At 44.0% G+C, this 24,089-nt stretch overlaps 1 protein-coding gene across 1 annotated transcript in view; it reads right to left on the minus strand.

The window, feature by feature from the left end:
* The window catches only part of LOC132346864 (uncharacterized), a 186,561-nt gene extending 162,799 nt beyond the window's left edge, over positions 1-23,762 (minus strand). The window contains exons 1-4 of the mRNA XM_059892864.1: positions 23,618-23,762; positions 23,224-23,291; positions 21,626-22,541; positions 17,275-17,347 (exon numbers count right to left, since the gene is read on the minus strand). Of these exons, the coding sequence (XP_059748847.1) occupies positions 17,286-17,347; positions 21,626-22,541; positions 23,224-23,291; positions 23,618-23,762 (1,191 nt within the window). The 3' untranslated portion in view covers positions 17,275-17,285. The remainder of the gene's footprint in view (positions 1-17,274; positions 17,348-21,625; positions 22,542-23,223; positions 23,292-23,617) is intronic.
* Between the last annotated feature and the right edge of the window lie 327 nt (positions 23,763-24,089).

The following is a 24,089-nucleotide window of genomic DNA, read 5'->3' on the forward strand; positions in this document are numbered from 1 at the left end:
TTTAGTTCAGAGTTACATTTATGTTTTGATTGAAATAAGTTTTGAACAGATTTTCCATGATAATTTTGTCCAAAGTATAGTCAAGTTTCAATAGTCAGTAAGACTCATTGTAGATTGAGAATTGTATAAGGATTCATTTGTATTCTATTACACCTTAAAAGACTTTTTCAATATCACCTTTTCTCCAGTTTATATTTTGGAACATGCAGGTTCGGCCAGATTTTCCTGGGGTTGCTTTTTTGGGGAAATTCTGGGAATTGCGACTGTTTTTAAGGAAGTGGAATGACATACTCTATGGGTGTAGAATAATGACTGAACAAAAAAACTTGGCTGCTGTGGTCTTAAGGGTATGCATAGTTCTTCTGCCTAATTGTACTTTTGCTAACCATATATTAGCGTCTATCATAACTAAAGGATCGAAATATATTACCTAGCTCCCGAATAGTTTCGACCTCTGGCACATTTCTTTTAGCGGATTTAAAACCCGCACTTTTAAGACATTGTCTAGAATGCTTTGTATATAAAGTCTATAGCCGTTGATTAATTAAGCCCTCAACAAATACGTTTACTTATTACCATTGTTTTAGTGTATGAAAAAAATGGGTTTCTATATACTGGTATTAGATGTCTTATGTTAGTCAATACTTGCTGCTGTCTTTTTACTCCGATACACACTTAGAGCGTATTAGATTTGCCATAAAAGTTGTTCTTCCTAGTAGATAGAACTCGAACACCTGATTCAAAAAAACCCTGGTTATCCCATCGTACTGCTCTGCCTCCCATACTGCATTACTCGGACCAAAAGTTGAATCAGCTTTCCAGATTAATTCTCCATCTTATCCTTTACTTTCTAAAATTATAATGGTCTAGATAGATAATCTCAAACAGAATAACAGGTAGTGATATATCTTATCATTCCTTAGACCCTGTGTACATGCTTGAGCATCATTTTTTTTTAGATTCTACATCACACTTATTATGAATATAATCATATGTTTAGTGCGATCCTCCAAAAAAAAGAAATGTCGTATTATAAAAATTCAAAAGGCTAAAAGTTTTAAGGCTGATTTGTCAATATATTTTCAACTTATTATTAGATCTATTAATAACTGGCACCCTTTGAATTAAAGAATAATTCTGAGTTTATATAATTAAAATCCCGGTGTCCTAGATCAATAAGCGTGTGACTAGACGAATAATTATAAGAATGATAGCGCTATAGTACACAAATATAAAATCAATATGAAAATTAATTAATCATTCTTGAAAGACTATTCTGATATAATAAGCCTTCCTAAAAGCATATCTAGTTACTTCTTTGACCTATATAGGGAAAATAGTATAAATCTACTTACCAGAATATAGAATAGCACTAAATACTCATATTTGAACCTCTTTTGCTCTGAAGCAAAGTTGGATGCAGGACCCAATCTGTTTTGTATACCATTGTTGTCACACATTTAATTTAATGTATAGACAGAACGTAGGGGTTGTATTTTGTGTAGTGATAGTGTTGATACCGTGCTTTCTGAATATATTAAACAAACATAGTCCTCTAAGTATTCATATCTATATGACAAAGAACCAAGACCTTCTCTGTCTTTGTGGCTCGTTTTCTGAATTAGATATAGTAACATATTTATTATCAATCCACTTTTATAATGTGTTAGCGACATATTTAATATTTTCAACTTTATATACTCTGTGAGAGAGAGCTCTCTTGTTGTTCGTGAACACAAGTTTATGCACTTGAACAATATTAATGTTAGAATAGGTTCTAACCTACAATGACAACTAATATTCATTAAGCGTAGAGTGTGAAAATGATCTTCACTTAAACCTTAAAAAGTCTCGAAATTAGATCATGAATTACCTCTGAGGATGGCGACATGCCTATACCTCCTGTAAATAAATTTTCATCATCTCGAGTATACACGAATACTGGACATGTTAGCTTTAAGCTTTTGTATCTCGGCATCCGCTCTCCTCTCCCGCGTCTCGGTGCCCGTCAGCCCTCCAGGCCAACCTGCCCCAAGAATGAACAGCTCAGAGCTGGCTCCACTTTCCCAGGTTGGGTTCTTCCTCACAGTAAAGTCTTTCAAGGAAGGGTGGTGTTTAAACTGGCATCTCACTTCAAGAGGGTGAAGGAATTGCTCCTGTGGATTTTTCCGCAGGTGGTAGAAACCAAACACTCTTGAAGCTTTGATTGTCCTTCATTTCTCAGCGAGGAGCTCCAAGAGGCATTCTGCTAGAGAGGCAGGAGATTATCTTTACGTCATGCGACACATCTCCAAACATTCCCTCTCAAAAACCACGCGATTCCAGGGAGTTCTCACCCCTGTATAGGTACTAGCAGCCCAGATCTTCCTTTCATCGATAGAAAAGCTCTCAGGAACCGAGCTCTAGGAAGGTATTATTTGTTTAATGTTAAGTTTCCATGTGTGTACAAGCAGTCTAGTAGGTGGGACACACCATGGCCTCATCCATAGCACTGAAATGCCCTATTATTTATTGCCATAGCCTAGAAATGATCTCCAAAATTTGAGTATCTTGTGACTCTGAATTCATTTTTGTGCCCTAGTGCTAACCGGTGTATAGCGTGGCAGCTGTAGGTAATAGGAGCCTCTCAATAGGACCTTGTAGTGCTCCACCGAACGACTGCTATGAACATCCCGATGAACAAGTCCACTTATAGCAATCCGGTTTTCAAGTTGCGTGAACTGTGATCTCAAATGTGCGGTGATCTACCCTCCAAGAGATGACATCATTTTCTCGGTGCGTGTACAAGTGTACATAATATCGGAGAGGCTGTTTACTTTAGAAGTCCTTTCATCGCATGTCATTTTTTCACTGATACCCCCTCTAATCCCTCGGACGCGCTTTTATCAATATCATGTGTACAGGTTTTCAATAGTAAGGTATATAAAAAAACTGCAGTACACTATCCAGTTGTAAAAAATAATCTTTTGTACAACTTTAAAAGTTGTTCTTTAGATAAACTTATAAAAGTCCCCCTGCCGCCAAGGAAAAAGAAGTAAAACATCAAAAAATCCATATACCTGTCCTCCCCTACTTGACCCAAGTAGTCATTACGTTTGACTGACAGCATTATAACCTCGTATATTGGAGACAGAGGAAAATTAAGAGATCGTAGAACCATAATCTCCGCTGACCCACGTGATTTAGATGATACGTAGTAGATTTTTGTCATCTATCAGCTTCCCCACTCGTAAAGGTAGGGACGCGGTGACAACAGTGGTCGAACGCCTTGGCGCGTTGCGTGTATGAAGGAGAGAACCTGACCACATCTGTGTGAAGTCCTTTCTATTGTAATGCTTTTCTAGTCAAATGACCCTTGCTCTGTTCAAATAGTAAAGTGTTCATTGCGTCCTACGGCATGGACTTTCTGAAAATATACCAGTGAGAGATATGATTGTGCGCATAGATGTGTACATACTATATATGATGAGTCTATCCTGTGTTTCTTCTACATTGTCTAGTTCATTCCCCGCGCCTCATTCAAGCTTTAACTGATTGTGATTAGTAAATCTGTGACAGAATTCATGGACAGTTTTTCTATTGCAATAATCTCATTCCATCTTCTCTACAAATATAAGCAGCCTACGTACCATATACAAATTTTGTTCTACACATTTCTTGTACCCCATTAGTCGATAACTATAATTAAGGCCATAGATGGTCATAGCTCCTCTACAATGCTAAACATCATATAATCTTCAAGGAGTTTAATTATCTGAAAAGTGTCACTAGACAGCATGTTATGTACCTTTACAGAGGAATCAATAGCGTGTTCCTCATAAGGAAGATATATGCAGAACTCTGCGAAACGAGAAGTTCAGAAATATGTGTCGTAGTAATAAGCCAGTAGCTCCGGAGAACTCTTACAATATAATAACATTAGTTTTAACGGTGCATCTTCCACTATTTCACAAAGATAATCCTATTAGCCAAAAAACTTAATTGGACTCCAGGAGTCAACCCTAATAGAATGTACCTATTTAGAGAACTAATAATAAAGACTTATCTTCACATTAAAAACTTATGTATGTTTTCACGTTCTGCCTCGTCATAGTTCGGACTTCTAGTAATCATGTCAATAGTCCATCGAGAAAAGACTGCGATGCATCAATTTCTCATGTTGCTAATCTTCGTTGTCGCATATCATCATTTACTCCACATGTAAGATATTTGATTTAATGCTAACGAGTGCTTTACTTTGAAGTAGCTGTATAGGGACCGATTGAGTCAGTGGTGCAATCTAACCATCTCCATCCTTGGCGTGCCTCATCTCCCAGTCATCCAGACATGCAGTGGTTTTTAAAGGTAGGAAGTTCTGCTCTTTTGCCATTCAATCTTTCCAGCATCTTTGCCCTATTGGAAATTGTTACATTTTTGATTTAAACATCCAATTGTATGTTGTACTTTGTTGCATTACCATGTCTGACCCAGTCGAATTCTCTCGGAGCGTAGGTTCATCCTAATATGTGTGTGAGTATATTGTAATTCAATTATCAGAATCGTTCCCTTCCCTTGCTGGCTTCAAGGACAGCTTGTTCTAGTCAATCCACGATGAGAGAATTGAGTATACAGTGTTTATTTCCTCAGAACTGAGAGCCTGGGTTCTGTGGTTCCGTTGATCTCTTTGTGCTGTTCCCAGGAATAAGTCCCTCAAGCATGTCGTGTATTCGGCAAATTCCGCAGACCCACTTCCAGTAATTATGTGTTTGTGCACCCCCAGAGTGAGAATCCCATGGACAACAAGTTCAAGCCTGTTGCGCTTCAGCGCTCTCAGGCATGTCCTACTTTGATTGGGGTCGCAAGAGGCCAAACTTGGGACAATGTGCACGCATCGTGCACATGACATCCATACAATAACACAACACACAATAGCCATAGCTTAGCTATACAAACACGGACACCTCTAGTTACATACCCATTTATTCCATTTGAACTCTCGTTTGTGCATTAGAATATTTATAATTGTCGTGTAATTTAGCGCCATCATGTTTACAGTTAAGTCCCCCTTACTTGTTTTGTGTATTATTTTCTATATAGCCTTTATCATACTTGTCCCATATGAAGCAATATAGCGATCTGCAGATTGCTTTGGGTAGTATAGTTATTTTGACAGCAAATTTGTTCAAAGTGGTTCTAGGTGGTTCTAGGAAAGGCCAGCATCTTAAAGCATTCAGATGGTCTGCCTGCGACCCTTCCTTTTGCTACATTTTTGTGTGATGTGGGTCAAAATGAGAAGCAGACAGGAAAATAGTTGCCTCTCCTGGCATGGGGTAACATTGTGGAATATGAAACTGTGAGTCAAACACAGAGACAGCCCAGTCAAACAGCACCTAAACACAGAGCTGATGTGGGCACTTGTGGGTTGTTACTTGTGCTTCTGAGAACATTATACAAGTAAGGAATGGAAGTAATGAAACATAGTTCAAGAAAAAAGTTAAAGTGAAAATATTGTAGACAAACCTATAAAAGAATAAAATTTGGAGACAAAAGAGAAAGGAGAGCTCAAGGGAACAAGAGACCAGGGAACATGGATTAAAGTACTGACAAGGAAATCCAGGAGATAAGATCCTATTCGTCTATTTCTTGTAGTTCTAATAATACTAATTGAATTTCAGATGAATATCATACAAGTAGGGACAAGAAAAAATACACCAAGTCATCTGGAATCAATTCAATGAATTCTTTATTGCATGGGACTCTATTTACGTTATATATATTTTACATATCCTTACCTACTGTATTTTATATATGTTTATTTTTAATATGTATATATAAATGACAATGTCGAGTGCTAACTTTTGAATTTTCAGTGATACCAAAGAGAGAGTTGCAGGAATTTAGGGGAAGTTGCATAAATGTGAGCTAGTGTGGTCGGGAGAGAAGGACAGGTCTGGAAGGGGCTGGGACCTGGCCTGGGCCCTGACTGATCGGGAGTGAACAGGATATTTGAGGTGAACAGAATTTGCTTCCTATGATAGTTGTTAAGCAAGGAAATTATGAACATCCATAAACCTACAGTAAAGATGCAGAGTGGCAAAGCATGGCCGGCGATTAAAATTATAATCTTGTTAATAACCTTCAGAGGAGTTATAAAGGATGAGAAGCCTGAAGTTCCAGACTCAGCAATGTCATCTCCTTGTTTTTTCAGTGTTCTGGTGCCAATTGTGCCATTTTTTTAAAAGAACAATTAACAAGTTGGTAAATGGTAGGAAAGCTTGACATGACATATTTATTATGTATATAACCTGTCCTCGACAGATCCATATTTATTTCGTCCAGCTGCTTTTAAAAGTTAAAATTGTCCACACATGAAGGGCGTAGAGAGTTAACATCTTCAGAAGAGGATCAGGACAATTTGAAACCAAAGGAGGAAGATTAGTCTAATTAAAAGTTAGATTAATAAAGAGAGTTGTATTCTTCAAGTCTTATGCTTTCAGTTCAGTTCAGTCACTCAGTCGTGTCTGACTCTTTGCGACCCCATGAATCCCAGCATGCCAGGCCTCCCTGTACATCACCAATTCCCAGAGTTCACTCAGACTCACATCCATCGAGTCAGTGATGCCATCCAGCCATCTCATCCTCTGTCGTCCCCTTCTCCTCCTGCCCCCAATCCCTCCCAGCATCAGAGTCTTTTCCAATGAGTCAACTCTTCGCATGAGGTGGCCAAAGTACTGGAGTTTCAGCTTTAGCATCATTCCTTCCAAAGAAATCCCAGGGCTGATCTGTTTCAGAATGGACTGGTTGGATCTCCTTGCAGTCCAAGGGACTCTCAAGAGTCTTCTCCAACACCATAGTTCAAAAGCATCAATTCTTCAGCGCTCAGCTTTCTTCACAGTCCAACTGTCACATCCATACATGAACACTGGAAAAACCATAGCCTTGACTATATGGACCTTTATTGGCAAAGTAATGTCTCTGCTTTTGAATATGCTATCTAGGTTGGTCATAACTTTCCTTCCAAGGAGTAAGTGTCTTTTAATTTCATGGCTGCAGTCACCATCTGCAGTGATTTTGGAGCTCAGAAAAATAAAGTCTGACACTGTTTCCACTGTTTCTGCATCTATTTCCCATGAAGTGATGGGACCAGATGCCATGATCTTCGTTTTCTGAATGTTGAACTTTAAGCCAACTTTTTCACTCTCCTCTTTCACTTTCATCAAGAGGCTTTTGAGTTCCTCTTCGCTTTCTGCCATAAGGGTGGTGTCATCTGCATATCTGAGGTTATTGATATTTCTCCTAGCAATCTTGATTCTAGCTTGTGCTTCTTCCAGCCCAGCGTTTCTCATGATGTACTCTGCATATGAGGTAAATAAGCAGGGTGACAATATACAGCCTTGACGTACTCCTTTTCCTATTTGGAACCAGTCTGTTGTTCCAAGTCCAGTTCTAACTGTTGCTTCCTGACCTGAATATAGATTTCTCAAGATAGAGGTCAGATGGTCTGGTATTCCCATCTCTTTCAGAATTTTCCACAGTTTATTGTGATCCACACAGTTAAAGGCTTTGGCATAGTCAATAAAGCAGAAATAGATGTTTTTCTGGACCTCTCTTGCTTTTTCCATGATCCAGCGGATGTTGGCAATTTGATCTCTGGTTCCTCTGCCTTTTCTAAAACCAGCTTGAACATCAGGAAGTTCACGGTTCACATATTGCTGAAGCCTGGTTTGGAGAATTTTGAGCATTACTTGACTAGCGTGTGAGATGAGTGCAATTGTGCGGTAGTTTGAGCATTTTTTGGCATTGCCTTTCTTTGGGATTGGAATGAAAACTGACCTTTTCCAGTCCTGTGGCCACTGCTGAGTTTTCCAAATTTGCTGGCATATTGAGTGCAGCACTTTCACAGCATCATCTTTCAGGATCTGAAAGAGCTCAACTGGAATTCTATCACCTCCACTAGCTTTGTTCGTAGTGATGCTTTCTAAAGCCCACTTGACTTCATATTCCAGGATGTCTGACTCTAGGTCAATGATCACATCATCGTGATTATCTGGGTCGTGGGCAGCTGCGACCGGCGCACTTAAGCGCGGAGGGCTGCGACTGGCGCACTTAAGCATGGCCGAGAAGGAGCTACCCCACATCCGAGGTCAGGGGCAGAAGCCGGGAGGACCCCATGCCCAAAGGGCGGCAGCCAAGAGGAGTTACCCCACATCCGAGGTCAGGGGCAGCGGCCAAGAGTGCCAGGCTGTGACGGCGCAGGAACCGCTGAGAAGAGCTACCTAAATCCGAGGTCAGGGGCGGCAGCCAAGAGGAGCTACCCCGCGTCCGAGGTCAGGGGTGGCGGCTGAGAGGAGCTACCCCATGCCTCCACGCCCGAGTCAGGGGCAGCAGCCCAGAGGAGCTACCCTACGCCCCACACCCGAGGCCAGAGGTGGCAGCCAGGAGGAGCTACCCCACACCTGAGGCCACGGGCAGCTGCCGGGAGAAGCAACCCCACACCCAAGGCCAGGGGTGGCGGCCAGGAGGACCAACCCCACGTCCAAGGAGTGGTGGCTGCATGTGCAGGAGGGCCTAGAGGAGCTATCCCACGTTGAAGGTCAGGAAGGGCAGCGGTGAGGAGACACCCCTCTCCAAGGTAAGGAGCAGCGGCTGCACTTTGCTGGAACAGCTGTGAAGAGATACCCCATGCCAAGGTAAGAGAAACCCAAGTAAGACAGTGGGTGTTGCAAAAGGGCATCAGAGGGCAGACACACTGAAATCATACTCACAGGAAACTAGTCAATCTAATCACACTAGGACCACAGCCTTGTCTAATTCAATGAAACTAAGCCATGCCCATGGGGCAACCCAAGACGGGCGGGTCATGGTGGAGAGATCTGACAGAATGTGGTCCACTGGAGAAGGGAATGGCAAACCACTTCAGTATTCTTGCCTTGAGAACTCCATGAACAGTATGAAAAGGCAAAATGATAGGATACTGAAAGAGGAACTCCCCAGGTCAGTAGGTGCCCAATATGCTACTGGAGATCAGTGGAGAAATAACTCCAGAAAGAATGAAGGGATGGAGCCAAAGCAAAAACAATATCCAGCTGTGGATGTGACTGGTGATAGAAGCAAGGTCCAATGCTACAAAGAGCAATATTGCATAGGAACCTGGAATGTCAGTTCCATGAATCAAGGCAAATTGGAAGTGGTTAAACAAGAGATGGCAAGCGTGAATTCTAGGAATTCAGCTACATTCTAGGAATCAGCAAACTAAAATGGACTGGAATGGGTGAATTTAACTCAGATGACCATTATATCTACTATTGCAGACAGGAATCCCTCAGAAGAAATGGAGTAGCCATCATGGTCAACAAAAGAGTCCGTAATGCAGTACTTGGATGCAATCTCAAAAATGACAGAATGATCTCTGTTCATTTCCAAGGCAAATAATTCAATATCACAGTAATCCAAGTCTATGCCCCAACCAGAAATGCTGAAGAAGCTGAAGCTGAACGGTTCTATGAAGACCTACAAGACCTTTTAGAACTGACACCCAAAAAAGATGTCCTTTTCATTATAGGGGGCTGGAATGCAAAAGTAGGAAGTCAAGAAACACCTGGAGTAACAGGCAAATTTGGCCTTCGAATACGGAATGAAGCAGGGCAAAGACTAATAGAGTTTTGCCAAGAAAATACACTGGTCATAGCAAACACCCTCTTCCAACAACATAAGAGAAGACTCTACACATGGACATCACCAGATGGTCAACACCGAAATCAGATTGATTATTTCTTTGCAGCCAAAGATGGAGAAGCTCCATATAGTCAACAAAAACAAGACCAGGAGCTGACTGTGGCTCAGATCATGAAATCCTTATTACCAAATTCAGACTTAAATTGAATAAAGTAGGGAAAACCACTAGACCATTCAGGTATGACCTAAATCAAATCCCTTATGATTATACAGTGGAAGTGAGAAATAGATTTAAGGGCCTAGATCTGATAGATAGAGTGCCTGATGAACTATGGAATGAGGTTCGTGACACTGTACAGGAGACAGGGATCAAGACCATCCCCATGGAAAAGAAATGCAAAAAAGCAAAATGGCTGTCTGGGGAGACCTTACAAATAGCTGTGAAAAGAAGAGAAGCGAAAAGCAAAAGAGAAAAGGAAAGATATAAGCATCTGAATGCAGAGTTCCAAAGAATAGCAAGAAGAGATAAGAAAGCCTTCCTCAGCGATCAATGCAAAGAAATAGAGGCAAACAACAGAATGGGAAAGACTAGAGATCTCTTCAAGAAAATTAGAGTTACCAAGGGAACATTTCATGCAAAGATGGGCTCGATAAAGGACAGAAATGGTATACACCTAACAGAAGCAGAAGATATTAAAAAGAGGTGGCAAGAATACACAGAAGAACTGTACAAAAAATATTTTAGGAACCAGATAATCACAATGATGTAATTACTGACCTAGAGCTTAGACATATTATTTTTAGCTATATTTTACCTATCTCATTACATGAAAAAAAATTCAAATCTCGTTACATTGTTTTCTTTACTCAGCTCTTCTTCCCAGCATTGAAAACAAAATATTTAGGCCGATTTTGCCCAGGAGTTTTCACTGAGCATGTAGGGAAGGGGTGTTACTGCATCATGCCACACTTCGTGGGAAAGAAGATCTACTCTGCAAGCAGCCTATTTTTTTTTTTCCCTTTGTAATCGATTTTCGTTTTTTAACCTGTTTTATATTGTAGAATAGCCTATTAGCAATGTTGTGATAGTTTCAGGTGCACAGCTAAGGGACTCAGCCATATGCATACCTGTACCTATTCTCTGGAGCACCATTTACAACAGCCAAGACATGGAAACAACCTAAATGTCTATCAACAGAGGAATGAATAAAGATGAGTACATGTATACAATGGAATATTATTCAGCCACTGCTGCTCCTGCTGCTAAGTCACTTCAGTCGTATCCAACTCTGTGCGACCCCATAGATGGCAGCACACCAGGCTCTCCGTCCCTGGGATTCTCCAGGCAAGAACACTGGAGTGGGTTGCCATTTCCTTCTCCAATACTCAGCCACAATAAAGAGCAAATAATGCCATATGCAGCAACATGATGGACCTAGAGATTGTCATACTAAGTCAGAGAAAGACAAATACCATTATTGATATCATCCATATACAGAATCTCATCTAAAAAATGATACAAATGAACCTATCTACAAAATAGAAACAGACCCACAGATTTCAAAAACAAATTCAGGGTTACCAAAGGGGAAATGTGGTTGGGGAGGGATAATTAGGAGCTTGGGATTAACATCAGTTCAGTTCAGTTCAGTCGCTCAGTCGTGTCCGACTCTTTGCGACCCCATGAATCACAGCATGCCAGGCCTCCCTATCCATCACCAACTCTCAGAGTTCAGACTCACATCCATCAAGTCGGTGATACCATCCAGCCATCTCATCCTCTGTTGTCCCCTTCTCCTCCTGCCCCCAATCCCTTCCAGCATCAGAGTCTTTTCCAATGAGTCAACTCTTTGCATGAGATGGCCAAAGTGGCTCAGATAATGAAATCCTTATTGCCAAATTCAGACTTAAATTGAAGAAAGTAGGGAAAACCACTAGACCATTCAGGTATGACCTATATCAAATCCCTTATGATTATACAGCGGAAGTGAGAAATAGATTTAAGGGCCTAGATCTGATAGATAGAGTGCCTGATGAACTATGGACAGAGGTACGTGACATTGTACAGGAGAGAGGGATCAAGACCATCCCCATGGAAAAGAAATGCTAAAAAGCAAAATGGCCATCTGGGGAGGCCTTACAAATAGCTGTGCAAAGAAGAAAAGCAAAAAGCAAAGGAGAAACGGAAAGATATAAGCATCTGAATGCAGAATTCCAAAGAATAGCAAGAAGAGATAAGAAAGCCTTCCTCAGCGATCAATGCAAAGAAATAGAGGAAAACAACAGAATGGGAAAGACTAGAGATCTCTTCAAGAAAATTAGAGATATCAAGGGAACATTTCATGCAAAGATGGGCTCGATAAAGGACAGAAATGGTATGGACTGAACAGAAGCAGAAGATATTAAGAAGAGGTGGCAAGAATACACAGAAGAAGTCTACAAAAAAGATGTTCATGACCAAGATAATCACGATGGTGTGATCACTGACCTAGAGCCAGACATCCTGGAATGTGAAGTCAAGTGGGCCTTAGAAAGCATCACTACGAACAAAGCTAGTGGAAGTGATGGAATTCCAGTGGAGCTCTTTCAAATCCTGAAAGATGATGCTGTGAAAGTGCTGCACTCAATATGCCAGCAAATTTGGAAAACTCAGCAGTGGCCACAGGACTGGAAAAGGTCAGTTTTCATTCCAATCCCAAAGAAAGGCAATGCCAAAGAATGCTCAAAATACTGCACAATTGCACTCATCTCACACGCTAGTAAAGTAATGCCCAAAATTCTTCATCCTGGGGCCGGTAAATTAGGTCAGTGCAGAGAACAGTCATTAACACCATGGACAGCAGCAGGAAGATCCAGGAGTGTGAGCCCACCTTCCAGACCAACTGGCTGAAGGCCCAAGACAGCAGTGGCTCCAGGCAGTCGGTGTGGCAGCAGGGCCGCTGGGCCAGTTGGCTCTCAGACCACGATACCGGTGGAGGTAGTGGAGCCTTGGCCGCAACACGGGAGGGGGCTCTGCGCTCTGCCCCGCCGCCCAGCCATGCTCGGTTCCTGGTCTTGACCTGAAGCTGAGGGCGGCTCAAGATCTAGGCCAGGCCCTGCGGGGAGACAGATCTCTCTCTCCAAGTCAGGCCCCGACTCCAACCTGGTCCCCTGGGACTGGACACAGGCTCTTGCCCAGTCTCCTGCTCCGCCTCTGGTGCAGCCTTGAGGGATTAAGGCTCATTTCCAGGAATAAAGACCAGATTCTCAAACAGCACGGATCAGAAAAGAGCTGTTGGACACAGCACCCCTTTCTACCCACCCAACGGTTTCCTGGAGAAGTTCCAAGCGAGTCTGTTTGAACCTAGGCTGCTCACACCTGAATGCTAGAGCGTCCTTGGCAATCAGGTGGTAGCCTCAGTTCAGTTCAGGTCAGTCGCTCAGTCACGTCCGACTCTTTGAGACCCCAGGGACTGTAACATGCCAGGCCTCCCTGTCCTTCACCAAATCCCTAAGCTTGCTCAAACTCATGTTCATCAAATCAGTGATGCCTTCCAACCATCTCATCCTCTGTTGTCCCCTTCTCCTCCCACCTTCAATCTTTCCCAGCATCAGGGTCTTTTCCAATGAGTCAGTTCTTCACACCAGGTGGCCAAGGTATTGGGAGTTTCCACTTCAGCATCAGTCCTCCCAACGGATATTCAGGACTGATTTCCTTTAGGATGGACTGATTGGATCTCCTTGCAGTCCAAGGGACTCTTAAGAGTCTTCTCCAACACCACAGCTCAAAAGCATCAATTCCTTGGCTCTCCGTTTTCTTTATAGTCCAACTTTCACATCCATACATGACCACTGGAAAAACCATAGCTTTGACTAGAAGAACCTTTATCGGCAAAGTAATGTCTCTGCTTTTTAATATGCTCTCTAGGTTGGTCATAGATTTTCTTCCAAGGAGCAAGCATCTTTTAATTTCATGGCTGCAGTCACCATCTGCAGTGATTTTGGAGCCCAAGAAAAATAAAGTCTCTCGTTTCCATTGTTTTCCCATATATTTGCCATAAAGTGATGGGACTACATGCCATGCTTTCACTAGCCCCAAATTTGTCCCTGGCACCCATCTTCTCAGGATTTAGTTAATACAAGAAGCACTTCTTAAAGGCGAATGAAATGAGTGCTTACGTGACTCAACAAAAGGCACAGATTTCCCCTGTGTTCTAAGTGGCAGATTTTACCTTTGAGGGGATCATCCAGAAGCATGGTTCTCAGGTAAGCGTCTGGTGAACTGGTACATATCATTTAGTTATTCTTTACAGACATAACATTCTCCTTGTAAAAATTTCGAAGTAAATGCATAAAATAAAAGTGGCAATAGAAGAACCCAAAGTGCAGTCCTAAAACTTCCTTCTATCACATTCCTCTTCTTAATGGAACTGTTAAAAAGTGGGAGTTTATCTTTACAAACCGTTTTCTTTGCATTTGCAAGCAGGTCCAGATATATGCAAGTGTATCTTTTTCATAAATATTATTGCACTATCTGTGTATGTATGGAACCCAGGTTCCAGCCCTGGGTTGGGAAAATCCTCTGGATTGACTGACCTGAACTGAACTGAGTCCAGTATTCTGGACTGCAGAATTCCCTGGACTGTATAGTCCATGGGATGGCAAAGAGTCAGACAGGACTGAGCGAAAAAGAAAAAAAAGAAAAAAATCTCTGTATGCAGATTATATTTTTCACCAAATACACCGAAGGATCATACCATGTGACTGTATAGATTTATCGTATGCTTTTGAATTGCTTTATTTAGCCATAATGCTATTTAGAGATCTGTAGATTGTTATTACCTAACTAATTTGCCTAGGATCACACTCCATTGTTTTGTTTAGCCACATGGCACATTGCATTTTCCACACTGATTAATTTCCATTGTCTCCAAAAGACAAACTTTTGCCTCACTTTTTAGTATCCCTGTTTCATGCTGGAATAAGAGATCAAATATCACGGTGCATAAGATTATGGCCTCACATCATGTTCTCATCCTACGAGTCCTCTTTCTATGGTATCAATACTTTCAAATCCACATTCCCATAAAGGGAGCAAAGGACTCTAAAGTCAAATGCTCCTCCACTCGTCCAAGAAATGGTTCTTGATCTTCAACCATGTGCATGTTTGTACTTTAGGGTCCTTGACACAGAGAGGGAGAACATTTTGGTTTTCCCCTATAAATATATGTCTCCTTAGATATCAGACAAGCATCACCCTTTCCAATCAGATCTACAATTGTTTCCTGGGTGTGGTGTTTCAGTTTTGTACAATGAAGAGTTCTGGAGAAGGTGGTGGTGGTGATAGCTGTATGACACTATGAGTGTTTTGAATACACTCAGTGGTATGTGTGCTCTGTCACTAAGTCATGTCCAACTCTTTCTGACCCCATGGCCTGTAGCCTGCCAGGCTCCTCTGTCCATGGAATTTTCCAGGCAAGAGAACTTGGGTGGCTTGCCAGTTCCTCCTCCAGGGGATCTTCCCGACCCAGGGAATGCACCTCCTGCACTGGCAGTCAGATTCCTTACCACTGAGCTACCTGGTGTGTACCTTTACCACAATTGAAAAAAAAAGGGGAAACAAAACAAAAGCAGATGTAGAGAATTACTAAGTGTCTACTGTGGAGTTTTAAAAGGAAAGAGATAAATACAAAATGTATGTGCCTGCTCTAGGCATGAAAATAGAGGCAAGATGTATGTCCCGTGTCTTCTAGATCTGTACCATGTAGAGATGTACATGGACCATGTACATAGATGTACCATGTCTTCTAAATCTGTTCTAGATACTTCTGCCACTCTACAAACGTTAGATTTATTCTCCACACTGCTTACAATGTGTTCTTGATTATAATGAAATAGCATAAATAAAATACACCCAACTTAACATCAAAGTTCTTGATGAGTAATACAAGAACTTCCTTAAAAAAAGTCACATTTCCACATGAACAATTAAATAAGAATAGATTTCTTCTGGCAAAGAATTTTAACCAGAAACTGGTAATAGTTACTGTCCTGCCCAGAACCAAACTAGGAGGCTAGGGCATAGAATTTGGATACTGTATTTCCCTATGGTATGAATACAGGAAAATCAGTCCCTTACTGGACCAAAGCATATTCAGTCACCTCCTAAACAGGTGTGTAACCTGCTCTCCTTTCCTCTAGTCTGGCTCACCCCTCCTGTCACCTCCATGACCACCATGCTTCCTCTCAGTACCACCATGCACTATCCACACGGGGCCAGGGTGGTCCTCAGAACACAAACATGCCACCACCAGCCCCACATGCTCAGAAATCTCCCCTGGTGTTGCCCTCGGCCTGCTCACTAAGTTCCAGCCACACTGGCCTTTGGGAATGACCAGGTCCCTGGGCATCCCATTCTCTTTCAAGACTCAAGGCCTTTGCACATGCTGTTCCCTCCAAAGAATGCTCTCTGCCCACAGTTACTTCATCGCTAAAACCCACTTCTTCAAGCTCCAGCTGAAGAGTCTCTTCCTCGGAGAGAATTTCCAGGATTTCTCTATCTACCAATATTTTCAGTGCATGACTCTCTCTCCCAGTGTGGTATTTTCCTTCATGGCAGGTACTCGGACCCGCTTTACCTGCATTTAACCTCTGCCTTCTGCATGACACTGTTTTGAGGGCCACAGGGGCAAACCTCTTGATTCTGCTGTTTACAACTGAAACACCAGAGCCCTTTATCAGCTCATAACTGCTGAGTGCATATCTGTTGCATGAACAAATGAAGGACTTGGGAACCTGAGTGCAGGACTTTCCATTTCCCTTACATTTACTGCAGACCTCTTGCAGATAAGTTTCTCGTTCACCAGTATCTATCCTTAAACACAGTCACTGCAAAGTGCTCCTACTGTTCTGTGTACTCCACACACCCTAACAACACGCTACTGATTCCTATGCCCAACTAACTGATGAAAACACTACCTAACAAGGCCAGGGACGAAATCTCAAGTTGCAGACAGACTTCTCTGCAGGAGAGCTCTCAATAACTCAATTTTCCTCCAGCAGTCAGTAGTCTTCTTCACCCAATCGCAGGTCCTCTGAAGTCTGTCATTCAGCTCAAATTCTCCTCTGTGCCAACTACCATGCTTGGCTCTAAACAGTCTGCAACTCCAGAACCCTCTAGCCTACCAAGCTGTAGTGTTCCGCAGCACGAGTTCCCAGCCAACTTCACTCGAGCTTTCGGAAGTCACTGCTACTCCTGCTAAATTTGCAAACTGCCTGTTCTCCCTTTAAACCCACTAAGGCCTCACCTGATGAAAACAAGTAGCGGAAGCAACACACTTCACTCATCAGGTCTGTTACTTGCTCCTGGGTCATCTCTTTTGCATCCACCCTAACTCCTTTCAAGTCACACCAGTCAGACAAGAAGCATTACCGAACAGCTACCATGTGCCAGCACTATTAGGTCCCCAGAGACATAACAACCATTAACACAAATCCTTCTGCTTCTGTATAGCTAGGGTATGATCAGGCTCACAGAGAATTAAAAAAAAAAAAAAAAAAACAACCATATCTAAAAACTAATGTTGAGATGATCTGACATCAGTATCATATTTCTTAAACTGTTTTACAAGATCAACTTACCAACTTACACATCAGGTAGGTTTTGCTCGTATAAAGCTTTCACCTCCTCCAGAACTTGCCTCAGTCCATCCTCCTGGAACATATAAAATTACACTCATTAATTCCCCCACCAAGTATGTAGCAATACTCTATGCTTATGTACCTTATGAAAAACCACTAGTCCTTCCACACCTACTAAGATGGCTATAATGACAAGTGTTGGAGAGGATGGGGAGAAACTGGAACCCTTGTCCAATGCAGGGAGGAATGCCAAATGGTACAGCCCTACAGAAAACAGCCTTGTGGGTCCACAAAAAGTCAAATTTCGAATTCCCATATTATCCAGCAATTCCTCTTCTAGGTATACACTCAAGAGAACTGAAAACCTATGTTCAAAGTATGTCTATTCAATGGAATATTACCCAGTCAAAAAAAAAAAGTGCTGATACATACACAACACGAACTTTGAAAACACTGCTTAGTGAAATAAGCCAGACACAAAAGGACAAATATTGTATGATGCCACTTATCTGAAATGTCTAGAATAGGAAAAGTCACAGAAACAAAGTAGATTAGAGGCTACCAGGCTGACAGGGGAGATGAGTGGGTAGTTACTGCTTAGAAGCTATAGAGTGTATCTGGGGGTATGAAAAAGCTTTGGAAACAGGGGTGATGGTTGCACAACAATGGGAATATAATTAATGCCACTGAAGTGGACCCAGAAGAATGGTTAGAAATGGCAACGTTTAAGTTTTGTATCGTTTACCACTATTAAAAAAAATAAAAAGGAATGAATTACTAACAAAATACACAATCAACATAGTCATGAGGGATACTCTTAAAGACAGTGTACTGAGAAGTCAGACAGAAAGGAGTACACACTGTATGCTTCTCACTGGCCCTGTACAGAAAAGTTTGCAATTGCTGGCATGCTGACTGCAGAAATACAATAAAAAAGACATATAATCTGTAGGGCAAAGAAAATCCTTGGCTGCCTAAGGCTGCAGATGGGAGGTGCCACAGAAGAGAACAGGGAATCCTTGGGATAGCAGAAATCTTGGTTGCGTTGCTGCTTACAAGGATTGTATACATTTGTCAAAACCCTATTAAAATGTGTATTGTGTTGTACATAAATTATACCTCAATAAAGCTAATGACAAAAAACCAATAGTCTACAGAAGTAATAACACATGACAAAAGCATGTAAATAACTTATTATTTATTGGAAAAGGATCTTAAAAGGTTACTACCAAAAAAAACAAAAAAAAAACAAAAAAAAAACAAAAACCTACACATTGCTAGGATAGAAAACAGAAAGGCCAAAGCAGTTTTTCTGCTACCTACTTTGGCAAATTTCTAAAAAAATTTCCCTTGGAAGGATAAAAATATTAGAATTATAAAATTCATAAATGCTACATTATGTCTGTCAACAAGCAACCCCTACACCTGAAACACTGTAAGTAAACTATATTTCAATTAAAATTTTTACCAAAGAAACCCCAATAATGCTATAACAATGAAACAAAAAAAAAATCTCAAAACAACGAGAAGCAACCCATCTACTGTTAGAGCCAAAATAAATGCTTTAGCACTACGGGTATAACAACAAACTTACACTATTTAATGCTGCTTGGATGTAAGAAATGATTTCTAATGAAAAATGAAAGAATGACTTCTACCTACTCTTTCATCAACTGGTTAAAAAGATATCATGGAAAAGTCTGATTTACTAGAATTCACTAAATATTCCTTTTATCACATATATTATTTTAAGGGACAGCTGAAGCTCTTGCACGATTAGGAGATCAGCAGGTATACAAAAGACAAGTATGAAATAAACTTGTAAAGATACAACTGAGTTTTCAGATTTAAATTTCTATTTATTTTTTTAAGACTTAAATTTTTAAAATTTACACTGGGAATTGCATCATTTTGTGCTCCCACCTCCAGCTGTAAGCCCCTGGGAACTCAAGATAATTTTCCTAAAGACTCAAACGATTATCAGTTCTGCAGATACAAAGTGCATCCTTCCAATTGGCCAAACACAGCACCTAACCATGAGGGATTCTGGAATGAAAAAGGCAGAGTCCCTGCCCTAAACCAGCTACCATCTGCCAGGGAGGAATGATTCTCGAAAGCATGTGTGCGTCCAGGGTGTGAGGGGTCAATCAGATCAAGACCAATTCTTAGTCTAACCCAGCTCAGCTGTCCCAGTGGCCAGCCCCCAAAGGCAGCCAGGACTGCAAGAAAAGGTGCACCGACGCCCTCTAAGACCCAGAAAAGCCAGTGATTTTACACTTCTAAGTTCACCCCTGATTCCCCCCCTCCACCCTCCCGCTTCCCAAAGTGGGAAACCAACATTCAAGTCTGAGCGAAATAGACCGCTGGCCTCACACTCTGAAAAGCCAGCACCTGTGGGCACTGTCTGCGCCTTTGGGCTCCTTTCTTCCCACGTGGCCTAGTCTTTCCACCCTAGTGGGAACTTATTGGAAAGCCTCCACCCCTCTCAAACTCAGCTTAAAACTCAGCATTCAAAAATGAAGATCATGGTATCCAGTCCCATTGCTTCATGGCAAATAGATGGGGAAAAAATGAAAACAGTGGCAGAATTTATTTTCTTGGGCTCCTAAATCATTGCAGATGGTGACTACAGCCATGAAGTTTAAAGACCCTGGCTCCTTGGAAGAAAAGCTATGACAAGCCTAGAGAGCATTTTAAAAAGCAGAGATACCACTTTGCAGACAAAAGTCCCTAGAGTCAAAGCTATGGTTTTTCCAGTAGTCGTGTACGGATATGAGAGTTTGACCATAAAGAAGGCTGAGCACCAAAGAATTGATGCTTTTGAACTGTAGTGTTAGAGAAGACTCTTGAGAGTCCCTTGGACAGCAAGGAAATCAATCCAGTCAATCCTAAAAGAAATCAACCCTGAATATCCCTTGGAAGGACCGATGTTGAAGCTGAAGCTCCAATACTTTGGCCACCTGATGTAAAGTCCTAACTCACTGGAAAAGAACATGATGCTGGGAAAGATTGAGGATATGACAAAGGAGAAGGGGGCTACACAGGGGGAGATGGTTGGATGACATCACTGACCCAATGCACATGAATTTGAATAAACTCAGGGAGACAGGGAAGGACAGGGAAGCCTGGCGTCGTGCCTCAGTACATGCGGTCATAAAGACTGGGGCATGACTTAGGGACTGAACAACAAAGGCCCCTCTGAGTACTACTTCTCCAGTGAACCTCCCACTGTGGTCTCCTAACTTTTTAGATAAGGTAACTGCCTGAAGTTGCAAGAATAACAGACTGGAACTGAAGAAAACTGTTCAAGTTGCGGCTCCGCTTCCAACAGCTACAAGTTCAGACATGTCCTTTAACTTGATCCTTAATTCCAGTGGCTCAGCTTCCCCATCTGTTAAATGGCCCAAGTATCAGACTAAGTGCTTTTGAATGTTCAAAACAAAACTCACCTTACCCAAAGGCTCTTCCTGCTGACCGCCAAATGTTTACTCTGCTGCCTGAAGAGAAGCCTCCAGAGAAGCGGTCCCTCCCCTCCCCTGCTACTCCTCTCACTTCCACCCGTCCTTGTACCTACAAGTCCTGTCGTCTCAGGACACGGTGTTCAGTGACCCCCGACCAGGCTGTTGACCACATCCATCTCTCCTGCTGTCTATTATACCCCACTCAGAACCAGTCTTTCTTCTATCCGATCCATTCCCCAAAGTTCTGCGTGGTGCTTTAGTCCCTAAATCGTGTCCGACTCTTGCAATCCCATGGACTGTAGACTGCCAGGCTCCTCTGTCCACGGGATTCTCCAGGCAGGAATACTGGAGTGGGTTGCCATTTCCTTCTCCAGAGGATCTTTCCAATCCAAGAATCAAACCCAGGTCTCCTGCATTGCAGGCAGATTCTTTACCGACTGGGCTATGAGGGAAGCCCCTTAATTACTGGGGAAGCCCCTTAATTAATGAAGTTAAAGACGCTCAGTCTGACTTTTTGCGAAGTCTGACTCTTTGCGAGAGTCCATGCCAGAATACGGGAGTGGGTAGCCTTTCCCTTCTCTAGGGGATCTTCCCAACCCAGCGATTGAACCGAGGTCTCCCCCACTGCAGGCAGATTCTTTACCAGATGAGCGCCTAGCGCTCTAACAGCTATCTACACACAGAGTAATCCCATCGCTCCTCTGAAATGCCTTGGGAGTGAAGAGCGAGCCTCCCGCCCCAGAGCCCCCTTGCTGCCCGCCCTTCCCCGGCAGGGAGGGGAGGGTGTTTGCATGGCCGGCTCCCCGGTGGGGCTACACTCACCGCAGCCCTCAGGGCGCGGCTCTAACGCCCGGGCTACCCCGTCCCCACCTCCCCGGTGTAACTCGCACCTGAGCTCCAGCAGCCCGTCTCCCGGTCTCTCTGCGCGCCACCGGGGCGAGAGGCCCACCGCGCAGTCCGCGCGCACAGAGGCTTCGAGGACGCGGGGCGGCCGGGGTCGCTGAGGAAGTGGCGGCGTCCCCGGCGCGCGGGAAGCCGCCGAAACCGACCTGCCCACAGCCACGGAGTGGAACCACAGGCACACCCGCCATCTCGCACGCGGTTGTGCAGCCCCAGAGCAGCGGCCCCGGGAGACGCCCGCCCGCCCCCGCCCTCACGGCGCCCCGCCTCAGGCAGCCTTCCCTCGGCCGCGCGGGGCAGCTCCCGGGCCGGCTCCACGGGCTTCTCGCAGAACACGGCGCGCGCGCCGGGCGGAGAGCTTAGGCCGGGCCTCTGCGAGGGTCGGCGGCGCGCAGGGGGCGTGTGAGCGGCCAGCACCTGCCCGCGCCTGGGGGCGGGGTTGTGTGGGCGGCGAGCCCGGCGGGCGCCTGCGCCGGGGGCGTGCGGCCGGGGAGCGCGGGCCGGCGTCGAGGGTTGTGAGAGCCGGAGCGCCGCCCGGCGCACTGGGGTGAGGGCGGCGCGTGAGCGGCTTGCCGGGCCGTTGGGGAGCGGGGAGCCTGGCCATTGGGGAGCGGGGAGAGGGGTGCGTGTGAGCGGCGAGCCGGGCCGTTGGGGAGCGGGGAGAGGGGTGCGTGTGAGTGGGGAGCGTGAGCCGCTGAGCCGAGAGCGTGTGAGCGGGGAGCCAGTTCGCTGGGGAGTGGGGAGAGGGGTGCGTGAGAGCGGGGAGCGTGAGCCGAGAGCGTGTGAGCGGCGAGCCGGGCCGTTGGGGAGCGGGGGGAGGGGTGCGTGTAAGCGGGGAGCCAGGCCGGCGCCGCAGGGGTCGTGTGAGCCCTGTTGGTGGGAAAGGCGCGACGGCGCCCGGGGGCCCTGTGAACCGGGCACGGGGCCCTGTCAGTGGAAAACGCGCGCCGGCGCCCCGGGGCCCTGTGAGCCGGGAGGGCGGACAGTCACCCTCTGGCCTGAGGGGCGAGCAGCTGGCAGTCGAACCCGGGCCCCCTCCGCGTGGGGCCGGCAAGGCGCCCGGAGAAAGCTGTGAGGCGCCAGCAGTGGGCTTGGCCAGTGCCTGCGTCCCGCCGCTACCGGGCTCCTAATTGTTTTTAATTTGAGGATAATGACAATATCCTGATTTTTCTACCCTACACTTTGGGTTCTGAAGTGACGTTTATCTAAAAATTGCTGTATTCCAGGTCAGTCTTACAGCCAAATGTTTGTGTCCCTTCCTTCCGTTCTCCCCTCGATTTTTATTGGAGTACAGTTGATTTACAATATTGTGTTAGTGTCAGGTGTGCCGCAGACTGAATCAGTTACGTGTATATATCAGCTCTTTAAAAAGCGTTTTTTCCGTATGGGCTCTTACAGAGTGTTGAGTTCCCTGTGCTGTACGGTTGGTCCTCATTAGTTATCTATTTCCTACACAATAGTGTGTAGTGTGTATGTGTCAGTCCCAGTCTCCCAACCAAATGTATGTTTCTTTGGTACATGTGCACGTGTAAAACTGCTAGAGAGCGTCAGAGAGCAACAGGCTGAATTGTGTTTTTTTTTTTTTTACCACTTTGGCCTTGAAAAGAGAGTTCTTGAAACTTGAAAGTATTACTGCGTTTAAATTGTCAAGTTGATCTGCAAGGAACATTTCAAGAGACTCAAAAGTATGGGGGATAGTGATAAATCTGTGGGCTTATGACAACAGCAGTTTGCTTTAGTGATGTTTTAACAAGGGCTTCCCTGGTCGCTCAGTTGGTAAAGCATCCGCCTGCAGTGCAGGAGACCCCGGTTCGATTCCTGGGTCGGGAAGATCTGGAGAAGGGAAAGGCTACCCACTCCAGTATTCTGGCCTGGAGAGTTCCATGGACTGTACAGGGCATGGGGTGGCAAAGAGTCAGAGACAACTGAGCGACTTTTACTTTTATGCTAATAATACAAAGCATTTTGGATGTGCGGAGTACCTTTATGGAAGCCATACTTGAAGTAACAGAAAGTAAGGGTGCCCTGTTTGAAGGTGGCACCAATGGAAGGAGATAGGAAGGGCCTGCTCTCTTCGTTGCAGGCGGCTGCTGCCTGGTGATCCAGCACCGTGCCTGAAGTCAGCATCCTGGTTCTGACACTTAGGAGCTGTGGGATCTTGGCAAAACCTGTCTTACCTGGATTACACGTGGGCAGTTTGTAAAAGTAGGATATTTTCTTAGAAAGGGTTTAGGAAATCTTCATGCAACTCAGTGTTCATTTTAACAGAGCATCTCTGAGAGCCTTCCACAGAAGTATGTGGATCATTTATCTGGAGCTGCTGGTCAAAGAGGAAAAGAAGACATTAAATGGACAAGTAGAAGGTAAGAACTAGATTTGATAGGTCACTTGACAGAACGTTGAATTAAAATGGGACTGCTGAAGTATTCTAATAGCCAAAGCAAATCACCTGTC

The sequence above is a fragment of the Bos taurus genome, chromosome 13, assembly GCF_002263795.3.
Source record: "Bos taurus isolate L1 Dominette 01449 registration number 42190680 breed Hereford chromosome 13, ARS-UCD2.0, whole genome shotgun sequence".
NCBI lineage: Eukaryota > Metazoa > Chordata > Mammalia > Artiodactyla > Bovidae > Bos > Bos taurus.